This window comes from Pecten maximus, chromosome 1, assembly GCF_902652985.1.
Source record: "Pecten maximus chromosome 1, xPecMax1.1, whole genome shotgun sequence".
Taxonomy (NCBI): Eukaryota; Metazoa; Mollusca; class Bivalvia; order Pectinida; family Pectinidae; genus Pecten; species Pecten maximus.
In genome coordinates this window covers 4676194-4688328 of record NC_047015.1, presented here as the reverse complement: position 1 = coordinate 4688328, position 12135 = coordinate 4676194, and the positions used below count along the sequence as shown (strand labels likewise).

At 45.3% G+C, this 12135-nt stretch overlaps 1 protein-coding gene across 3 annotated transcripts in view; it reads left to right on the top strand.

Moving 5' to 3' along the window:
* LOC117322890 overlaps positions 1–12135 on the top strand; it is a 65603-nt gene that overhangs the window by 31775 nt on the left and 21693 nt on the right. For all 3 annotated transcript variants that reach the window (XM_033877847.1, XM_033877841.1, XM_033877832.1), the window contains 3 exons: positions 5301–5435; positions 10827–10917; positions 11060–11130. In XM_033877847.1, coding sequence (XP_033733738.1) covers positions 5301–5435; positions 10827–10917; positions 11060–11130 — 297 coding nt within the window. The remainder of the gene's footprint in view (positions 1–5300; positions 5436–10826; positions 10918–11059; positions 11131–12135) is intronic.

Genomic DNA, 12135 nt, shown 5'->3' with positions numbered 1-12135 from the left:
TAGTATAAATGACGTGGGGAGTTATCTACCAATTACGTGGCACAAGATATAATTGACGTGCGGAGTTCAGCAACTAAGGACGCCATCACATGGTATAAATAACGTAGGGACGTCAGTTACTAAAGACGCAAGCACATTCCACAAAATTCAGTTAGTTAGTCGCCGGCTTATGATAGAAATGACGTAGTGTGCTCACTTACTTAGGACGCCGGAACATGGTATAAATAACGTAGGGAAGCCAGTCTCTAAGGACGCCGGCTCGTGGTATAATGACGTAGGGAGGCCAGTCTCTAAGGCCGCCGGCACATAGTATAAATAACGTAGGGAAGCCAGTCTCTAAGGACGCCGGCTCGTGGTATAATAACGTAGGGAGGCCAGTCTCTAAGGACGCCGGCTCGTGGTATAATGACGTGGGGAGGCCAGTCTCTAAGGACGCCGGCTCGTGGTATAATGACGTAGGGTGGCCAGTCTCTAAGGACGCCGGCACATAGTATAAATAACGTAGGGAAGCCAGTCTCTAAGGACGCCGGCTCGTGGTATAATGACGTAGGGAGGCCAGTCTCTAAGGCCGCCGGCACATGGTATAAATAACGTAGGGAGGCCAGTCTCTATGGCCGCCGGCACATGGTATAAATGACGTTGGGAGGCCAGTCTCTAAGGACGCCGGCACATGGTATAATGACGTAGGGAGGCCAGTCTCTAAGGACGCCGGCTCGTGGTATAATGACGTAGGGTGGCCAGTCTCTAAGGACGCCGGCTCGTGGTATAATGACGTGGGGAGGCCAGTCTCTAAGGACGCCGGCACATAGTATAAATAACGTAGGGAGGCCAGTCTCTAAGGACGCCGGCTCGTGGTATAATAACGTAGGGTGGCCAGTCTCTAAGGACGCCGGCTCGTGGTATAATAACGTAGGGTGGCCAGTCTCTAAGGACGCCGGCACATGGTATAAATAACGTAGGGAGGCCAGTCTCTAAGGACGCCGGCACATGGTATAAATGCCGTAGGGAGGCCAGTCTCTAAGGACGCCGGCACATAGTATAAATGCCGTAGGGAAGCCAGTCTCTAAGGACGCCGGCTCGTGGTATAATGACGTAGGGAGGCCAGTCTCTAAGGCCGCCGGCACATAGTATAAATAACGTAAGGAAGCCAGTCTCTAAGGACGCCGGCTCGTGGTATAATGACGTAGGGAGGCCAGTCTCTAAGGACGCCGGCTCGTGGTATAATGACGTGGGGAGGCCAGTCTCTAAGGACGCCGGCTCGTGGTATAATGACGTAGGGAGGCCAGTCTCTAAGGACGCCGGCACATAGTATAAATAACGTAGGGAAGCCAGTCTCTAAGGACGCCGGCACATGGTATAATGACGTAGGGAGGCCAGTCTCTATGGCCGCCGGCTTGTGGTATAATGACGTAGGGAGGCCAGTCTCTAAGGACGCCGGCACATGGTATAAATGCCGTAGGGAGGCCAGTCTCTAAGGACGCCGGCACATAGTATAAATGCCGTAGGGAAGCCAGTCTCTAAGGACGCCGGCTCGTGGTATAATGACGTAGGGAGGCCAGTCTCTAAGGCCGCCGGCACATAGTATAAATAACGTAGGGAAGCCAGTCTCTAAGGACGCCGGCTCGTGGTATAATGACGTAGGGAGGCCAGTCTCTAAGGACGCCGGCTCGTGGTATAATGACGTGGGGAGGCCAGTCTCTAAGGACGCCGGCACATAGTATAAATAACGTAGGGAAGCCAGTCTCTAAGGACGCCGGCTCGTGGTATAATGACGTAGGGAGGCCAGTCTCTAAGGCCGCCGGCACATAGTATAAATAACGTAGGGAAGCCAGTCTCTAAGGACGCCGGCTCGTGGTATAATGACGTAGGGAGGCCAGTCTCTAAGGACGCCGGCTCGTGGTATAATGACGTGGGGAGGCCAGTCTCTAAGGACGCCGGCTCGTGGTATAATGACGTAGGGAAGCCAGTCTCTAAGGACGCCGGCACATGGTATAAATAACGTAGGGAGGCCAGTCTCTAAGGACGCCGGCACATGGTATAAATGCCGTAGGGAGGCCAGTCTCTAAGGACGCCGGCACATAGTATAAATAACGTAGGGAAGCCAGTCTCTAAGGACGCCGGCTCGTGGTATAATGACGTAGGGAGGCCAGTCTCTAAGGCCGCCGGCACATAGTATAAATAACGTAGGGAGGCCAGTCTCTAAGGACGCCGGCACATGGTATAAATGCCGTAGGGAGGCCAGTCTCTAAGGACGCCGGCACATAGTATAATGACGTAGGGAGGCCAGTCTCTAAGGACGCCGGCTCGTGGTATAATGACGTAGGGTGGCCAGTCTCTAAGGACGCCGGCTCGTGGTATAATGACGTGGGGAGGCCAGTCTCTAAGGACGCCGGCACATAGTATAAATAACGTAGGGAGGCCAGTCTCTAAGGACGCCGGCTCGTGGTATAATAACGTAGGGTGGCCAGTCTCTAAGGACGCCGGCTCGTGGTATAATAACGTAGGGTGGCCAGTCTCTAAGGACGCCGGCACATGGTATAAATAACGTAGGGAGGCCAGTCTCTAAGGACGCCGGCACATGGTATAAATGCCGTAGGGAGGCCAGTCTCTAAGGACGCCGGCACATAGTATAAATGCCGTAGGGAAGCCAGTCTCTAAGGACGCCGGCTCGTGGTATAATGACGTAGGGAGGCCAGTCTCTAAGGCCGCCGGCACATAGTATAAATAACGTAGGGAAGCCAGTCTCTAAGGACGCCGGCTCGTGGTATAATGACGTAGGGAGGCCAGTCTCTAAGGACGCCGGCTCGTGGTATAATGACGTGGGGAGGCCAGTCTCTAAGGACGCCGGCTCGTGGTATAATGACGTAGGGAGGCCAGTCTCTAAGGACGCCGGCACATAGTATAAATAACGTAGGGAAGCCAGTCTCTAAGGACGCCGGCACATGGTATAATGACGTAGGGAGGCCAGTCTCTATGGCCGCCGGCTCGTGGTATAATGACGTAGGGAGGCCAGTCTCTAAGGACGCCGGCACATGGTATAAATGCCGTAGGGAGGCCAGTCTCTAAGGACGCCGGCACATAGTATAAATGCCGTAGGGAAGCCAGTCTCTAAGGACGCCGGCTCGTGGTATAATGACGTAGGGAGGCCAGTCTCTAAGGCCGCCGGCACATAGTATAAATAACGTAGGGAAGCCAGTCTCTAAGGACGCCGGCTCGTGGTATAATGACGTAGGGAGGCCAGTCTCTAAGGACGCCGGCTCGTGGTATAATGACGTGGGGAGGCCAGTCTCTAAGGACGCCGGCACATAGTATAAATAACGTAGGGAAGCCAGTCTCTAAGGACGCCGGCTCGTGGTATAATGACGTAGGGAGGCCAGTCTCTAAGGCCGCCGGCACATAGTATAAATAACGTAGGGAAGCCAGTCTCTAAGGACGCCGGCTCGTGGTATAATGACGTAGGGAGGCCAGTCTCTAAGGACGCCGGCTCGTGGTATAATGACGTGGGGAGGCCAGTCTCTAAGGACGCCGGCTCGTGGTATAATGACGTAGGGAAGCCAGTCTCTAAGGACGCCGGCACATGGTATAAATAACGTAGGGAGGCCAGTCTCTAAGGACGCCGGCACATGGTATAAATGCCGTAGGGAGGCCAGTCTCTAAGGACGCCGGCACATAGTATAAATGCCGTAGGGAAGCCAGTCTCTAAGGACGCCGGCTCGTGGTATAATGACGTAGGGAGGCCAGTCTCTAAGGCCGCCGGCACATAGTATAAATAACGTAGGGAAGCCAGTCTCTAAGGACGCCGGCTCGTGGTATAATGACGTAGGGAGGCCAGTCTCTAAGGCCGCCGGCACATAGTATAAATAACGTAGGGAAGCCAGTCTCTAAGGACGCCGGCTCGTGGTATAATGACGTAGGGAGGCCAGTCTCTAAGGCCGCCGGCACATAGTATAAATAACGTAGGGAAGCCAGTCTCTAAGGACGCCGGCTCGTGGTATAATGACGTGGGGAGGCCAGTCTCTAAGGACGCCGGCTCGTGGTATAATGACGTAGGGTGGCCAGTCTCTAAGGACGCCGGCACATAGTATAAATAACGTAGGGAAGCCAGTCTCTAAGGACGCCGGCTCGTGGTATAATGACGTAGGGAGGCCAGTCTCTAAGGCCGCCGGCACATAGTATAAATAACGTAGGGAGGCCAGTCTCTAAGGACGCCGGCACATGGTATAAATGCCGTAGGGAGGCCAGTCTCTAAGGACGCCGGCACATAGTATAATGACGTAGGGAGGCCAGTCTCTAAGGACGCCGGCTCGTGGTATAATGACGTAGGGTGGCCAGTCTCTAAGGACGCCGGCTCGTGGTATAATGACGTGGGGAGGCCAGTCTCTAAGGACGCCGGCACATAGTATAAATAACGTAGGGAGGCCAGTCTCTAAGGACGCCGGCTCGTGGTATAATAACGTAGGGTGGCCAGTCTCTAAGGACGCCGGCTCGTGGTATAATAACGTAGGGTGGCCAGTCTCTAAGGACGCCGGCACATGGTATAAATAACGTAGGGAGGCCAGTCTCTAAGGACGCCGGCACATGGTATAAATGCCGTAGGGAGGCCAGTCTCTAAGGACGCCGGCACATAGTATAAATGCCGTAGGGAAGCCAGTCTCTAAGGACGCCGGCTCGTGGTATAATGACGTAGGGAGGCCAGTCTCTAAGGCCGCCGGCACATAGTATAAATAACGTAGGGAAGCCAGTCTCTAAGGACGCCGGCTCGTGGTATAATGACGTAGGGAGGCCAGTCTCTAAGGCCGCCGGCACATAGTATAAATAACGTAGGGAAGCCAGTCTCTAAGGACGCCGGCACATGGTATAATGACGTAGGGAGGCCAGTCTCTAAGGCCGCCGGCACATAGTATAAATAACGTAGGGAAGCCAGTCTCTAAGGACGCCGGCTCGTGGTATAATAACGTAGGGAGGCCAGTCTCTAAGGCCGCCGGCACATAGTATAAATAACGTAGGGAAGCCAGTCTCTAAGGACGCCGGCACGTGGTATAATGACGTAGGGAGGCCAGTCTCTAAGGCCGCCGGCACATAGTATAAATAACGTAGGGAAGCCAGTCTCTAAGGACGCCGGCACGTGGTATAATGACGTAGGGAGGCCAGTCTCTAAGGACGCCGGCTCGTGGTATAATGACGTATAAATGAATCATGTACAATACGTTTAGTAATTGTTGACATAAAGTGGTCTTACAGAGGTTTTTTTGACATACGACTACAAACAATATTCGTTAGCCGTATGTTGTATATTGCAGGATGCCAAGTGTGACATCTGTAAGGCTATCATCGCGATTATAGACAGATATTTGGATAGTAACCAGACCAAGGATGCCATCAACGACACAGTGTACGGATTGTGTTCAAATCTGCCCGGAGATTTCCAACAATTGGTAAGTTCTTATGATAACTATGTCCAGACTATCACACTTTAATCGTGTATTTATAGAGCTAGATGTATCATTAGTAAAACACAGGATAAACAGCTGGAGAGTGTTCAGGTTCCATTGTCAGTCATATCAACTCTAAAATGTGCTATTATGAACACTGTGTTAGGAAACACGATATCTGTCACATCCACCATTTGTGGATGGAATCTCTACAGCAAATTGGTGTAGAAGAAGTGTGTTATTTATTAGGACACTAGAAGGTTTATGACTTATATCAATTTTGACTCTTGTTTCAAATGGTAGTGGTATTTTCTGGAGAGTACTGAATGTACTATCATCGCTGCTTTGTATTTCTGTGCTTTGTTTTCTTACTCTGTCTCCTTGACACCCGTTACCATATGACTCTGACTGTTGGTGTCTCCTTGACACCCGTCACCATATGACTCTGACTGTTGGTGTCTCCTTGACACCCGTCACCACATGACTGACTATTGGTGTTTCCTTGACACCTGTCCTCATGTGACCCTGGCTGTTGCAAAGATGTTAACAACATCAAAACAAACCAAAAGGTCATATATACCTGGTATTTTTGTTCGAATTGTACATGTTTTGATACTTGGGTTACAATAGAATGTGATGGGATCAATTGACAGGGTTTATATTACTAGGGTTACAATAGAATGTGATGAGATCATCTGACAGGGTTATATTACTAGGGTTACCATGGAATGTGATGGGATCGTCTGACAGGGTTATATTACTAGGGTTACCGTGGAATGTGATGGGATCATCTGACAGGGTTATATTACTAGGGTTACCATGGAATGTGATGGGATCGTCTGACAGGGTTATATTACTAGGGTTACGATGGAATGTGATGGGATCATCTGACAGGGTTATATTACTAGGGTAACGATGGAATGTGATGGGATCTTCTGACAGGGTTATGTTACTAGGGTTACGATGGAATGTGATGGGATTATCTGACAGGGTTATATTACTAGGGTTACCATGGAATGTGATGGGATCATCTGACAGGGTTATATTACTAGGGTTACCATGGAATGTGATGAGATCATCTGACAGGGTTATATTACTAGGGTTACCGTGGAATGTGATGGGATCATCTGACAGGGTTATATTACTAGGGTTACCATGGAATGTGATGGGATCGTCTGACAGGGTTATATTACTAGGGTTACAATAGAATGTGATGGGATCATCTGACAGGGTTATATTACTAGGGTTACCGTGGAATGTGATAGGATCATCTGACAGGGTTATATTACTAGGGTTACCATGGAATGTGATGGGATCGTCTGACAGGGTTATATTACTAGGGTTACAATAGAATGTGATGGGATCGTCTGACAGGGTTATATTACTAGGGTAACGATGGAATGTGATGGGATCGTCTGACAGGGTTATATTACTAGGGTTACCGTGGAATGTGATGGGATTATCTGACAGGGTTATATTACTAGGGTTACCATGGAATGTGATGAGATCATCTGACAGGGTTATATTACTAGGGTTACCGTGGAATGTGATGGGATTATCTGACAGCGTTATATTACTAGGGTTACCATGGAATGTGATGGGATCATCTGACAGGGTTATATTACTAGGGTAACGATGGAATGTGATGGGATTATCTGACAGGGTTATATTACTAGGGTTACCATGGAATGTGATGGGATCGTCTGACAGGGTTATATTACTAGGGTAACGATGGAATGTGATGGGATTATCTGACAGGGTTATATTACTAGGGTTACCATGGAATGTGATGGGATTATCTGACAGGGTTATATTACTAGGGTTACCATGGAAAGTGATGGGATCATCTGACAGGGTTATATTACTAGGGTTACCGTGGAATGTGATGGGATCGTCTGACAGGGTTATATTACTAGGGTTACCATGGAATGTGATGGGATCGTCTGACAGGGTAATATTACTAGGGTTACCATGGAATGTGATGGGATTATCTGACAGGGTTATATTACTAGGGTTACCATGGAATGTGATGGGATCATCTGACAGGGTTATATTACTAGGGTTACCGTGGAATGTGATGGGATCGTCTGACAGGGTTATATTACTAGGGTTACCGTGGAATGTGATGGGATTATCTGACAGGGTTATATTACTAGGGTTACCATGGAATGTGATGAGATCATCTGACAGGGTTATATTACTAGGGTTACCGTGGAATGTGATGGGATTATCTGACAGGGTTATATTACTAGGGTTACCATGGAATGTGATGGGATCATCTGACAGGGTTATATTACTAGGGTTACGATGGAATGTGATGGGATCATCTGACAGGGTTATATTACTAGGGTTACCATGGAATGTGATATGATTATCTGACAGGGTTATATTACTAGGGTTACCATGGAATGTGATATGATTATCTGACAGGGTTATATTACTAGGGTTACCATGGAATGTGATATGATTATCTGACAGGGTTATATTACTAGGGTTACCATGGAATGTGATGGGTTCGTCTGACAGGGTTATATTACTAGGGTTACCATGGAATGTGATGGGATCATCTGACAGGGTTATATTACTAGGGTTACGATGGAATGTGATGGGATCGTCTGACAGGGTTATATTACTAGGGTTACCGTGGAATGTGATGGGATTATCTGACAGGGTTATATTACTAGGGTTACCGTGGAATGTGATGGGATTATCTGACAGGGTTATATTACTAGGGTTACCATGGAATGTGATATGATTATCTGACAGGGTTATATTACTAGGGTTACCATGGAATGTGATATGATTATCTGACAGGGTTATATTACTAGGGTTACCATGGAATGTGATGGGATTATCTGACAGGGTTATATTACTAGGGTTACCGTGGAATGTGATGGGATTATCTGACAGGGTTATATTACTAGGGTTACCGTGGAATGTGATGGGATTATCTGACAGGGTTATATTACTAGGGTTACCGTGGAATGTGATGGGATCATCTGACAGGGTTATATTACTAGGGTTATCATGGAATGCGATGGGATCATCTGACAGGGTTATATTACTAGGGTTACCGTGGAAGGTGATGGGATCATCTGACAGAGTTATATTACTAGGGTTACCATGGAATGTGATATGATTATCTGACAGGGTTATATTACTAGGGTTACCATGGAATGTGATGGGATTATCTGACAGGGTTATTAGGTCATCTGACCCAAAGGGTCAGGATGACCTATAGTCATCGTGCTTCGTCCGTCGTCGTCCGCCGTCCGCCGTGCGCCGTGCGCCGTCCGTAAACTTTTTCTTTCAAAACGCTACTCCTCCTTAACGCTTGGGTGGATTACTTCCAAATTTGGTTTGAAGCATCATTGGGGGAGGGCAATCATATTTTATATAAATTAGGCTGGTCTGACCACTGGGGCCAGAAGGGCGGGGCCCCAAAAAGGGAACTTAGGTGAATATTGCTATAAAATCCTACTCCTCCTTTACCCTTGGGTGGATTACAACTAAATTTGGTGTGAAACATCATTGGGGGAGGGCGGTCATATTTTATATAAATGAAGTTGGTGTGACCCCTGGGGCCTGAGGGGCGGGGCCCCAAAAGGGGAACTTTGATGAAATTTTGCTATAAAATCCTACTCCTCCTTAACCCTTTAGTGGATTTCAACCAGATATGTTGTGAAACATCATTTGGGGAGGGCGGTCATATTTTATATAAATGAGGCTGGTGTGACCACTAGGGCCTGAGGGGCGGGGCCCCAAATGGGAAACTTTGATGAAATTTTGCTATAAAATCCTACTCCTCCTTAACCCTTTAGTGGATTTCAACCAGATATGTTGTGAAACATCATTTGGGGAGGGCGGTCATATTTTATATAAATGAGGCTAGTGTGACCCCTGGGGCCTGAGGGGTGGGGCCCCAAATGAGGAACTTTGATGAAATTTTGCTATAAAATCCTACTCCTCCTTAACCCTTTAGTAGATTTCAACCAGATATGTTGTGAAACATCATTGGGGGAGGGTGGTCATATTTTATATAAATGAGGCTGGTGTGAGCCCTGGGGCCAGAGTGACGGGCCCAAAAAAGGGAACTTTGATGAAATTTTGCTATAAAATCCTACTCGTCCTTAACCCTTTGGTGGATTTCAACCAGATATTGTGTGAAACATCATTGGTGGAGGGTGGTCATATTTTATATAAATGAGGCTGGTGTGGCCCCAGGGGCCAGAGGGGCGGGGCCCCAAAATGGGAACTTTGATGAAATTTTGCTATAAAATCCTACTCCTCCTAACACCCATAGTGAATTATTACCAAATTTGGTGTGAAACATCATTGGAGGAGGGTGGTCATATTTTATATAAATGAGGCTGGTTTGACCCCTAGGGCCAGAGGGGCGGGGCCCCAAAAGGGGAACTTTGGTGAATTTTTGCTATAAATCCTACTTCTCTCTAACCCTTCGGTGGATTAATACGAAATATGGTGTGAAACATCCTTTGGGAAGGGTGGTCATATTTTATATAAACGAGGCTAGTGTGACCCCTGGGGCCTGAGGGGCAGGGCCCCAAAAGGGGAACTTTGGTGAATATTTGCTGTTAAATCCTAATCCTCCCTAACCTTTTGGTGGATTACAACCAAATTTGATGTGAAACATAAGGTGACGGCAATCATATTTTTTAATGAGACAGGTTTGACCCCAGGGGAAAAAAGATGGGGCAAAAGGAGCGCTTAGGTTAAACATTTCTTAAAAATGCAATTCCTCCTTAATGCCTGAATTGATTACAACCATATTTAGTATGAAACATCATTGGGGAAAGGCAATCCTAATTGATATAAATGAGTCTTGTCTGACCCATTGGGACAGAGGGGCATGCCCCAAAAATGGGAACTTGGCTAAAATTTTGCTTTATGATGCTGCTCTTCCTGGACAAGCTAAATGGATAAAAACCAAATTTGATCTAAAGCATAACTGGCTGCGATAAATAATTTATGGTAATAATGCTGGATTGGGGTGTGTGTCCCTGCTGTAAGTGTAAGTGTTTGTCAGATGACCGTTAAGGCCCATGGGCCTCTTGTATTACTAGGGTAACCATGGAATGTGATGGGATTATCTGACAGGGTTATATTACTAGGGTTACCATGGAATGTGATATGATTATCTGACAGGGTTATATTACTAGGGTTACCATGGAATGTGATGGGATCATCTGACAGGGTTATATTACTAGGTTACGATGAAATGTGATGGGATCGGGTGGCAGAGTTATTTTATTGAGTTACGACGGATGTATAGCTAATAGGTTACTTTTTATATTAAACTCATAATAATTTCATGTACATTTATATCTGAACAAAGTTTTCAAAACCTGAAGATACTATTTTGTTTTATTCCAGTGTGACAATGTTGCACCCCAAGTGGTATTAGCAGTTGAATCAGGGCTTGATCCTTCTAGTGCATGTACCTTCGTCAAACTCTGTACTGGAGGTAATTATCAGCTTTAACTTAAATGATTTTCCACGGTTATGTAACCGATTATAACAATTCAATTAATCTGAAGATCTAAAATTGAGTTTGTACAAAAAAATACTAGCATACAACAACAAACATGTTGATGTAATTATTTCAGACAGCTTTGAAGTTTTGAGTGAAGAAATTGAAGACAAGGTCAAAGATGTGTCAGAGGATCTAGAAGACGGGGTAAGAATTCAGCAACGAGATCAGAATATATAACACGAAAAACATAACATATTATAACATTGTAGGAATGTCCTATACCTGTAATACTGGTATTGTTTATTTCTGTAATTATTTCTATAACACTTGTATTGGCTATATATATAATACCTGTATTGACTATATATATAATACCTGTAATGACTATATATATAATACCTGTATTGACTATATCTGTAATACCTGTATTGACTATATCTGTAATACCTGTATTGGCTATATCTATAATACCTGTATTGACTATATCTATAATACCTGTATTGACTATATCTATAACACTTGTATTGACTATATCTATAATACCTGTATTGACTATATCTGTAATACCTGTATTGACTATATATATAATACCTGTATTGACTATATCTGTAATACCTGTATTGACTATATATATAATACCTGTAATGACTATATATATAATACCTGTATTGACTATATCTATAATACCTGTATTGACTATATCTGTAATACCTGTATTGACTATATATATAATACCTGTATTGACTATATATATAATACCTGTATTGACTATATCTATAATACCTGTATTGACTATATCTATAATACCTGTATTGACTATATCTGTAATACCTGTATTGACTATATCTATAATACCTGTATTGACTATATCTATAATACCTGTATTGAATATATCTATAATACCTGTATTGACTATATCTATAATACCTGTATTGACTATATATATAATACCTGTATTGACTATATATATAATACCTGTATTGACTATATATATAATCCTGTATTGACTAATCTATATAACTTAATGATATATCTGTAATACTGTATTGCTATATCTATAATACCTGTATTGACTATATCTAGAATACCTGTATTGAATATATCTGTATAACCTGTATTGGACTATATCTTATACCTGTATTGACTATATGATAATACCTTGTATTGACTATATCTATAATACCGTTATTGACTATATCTATAATACCT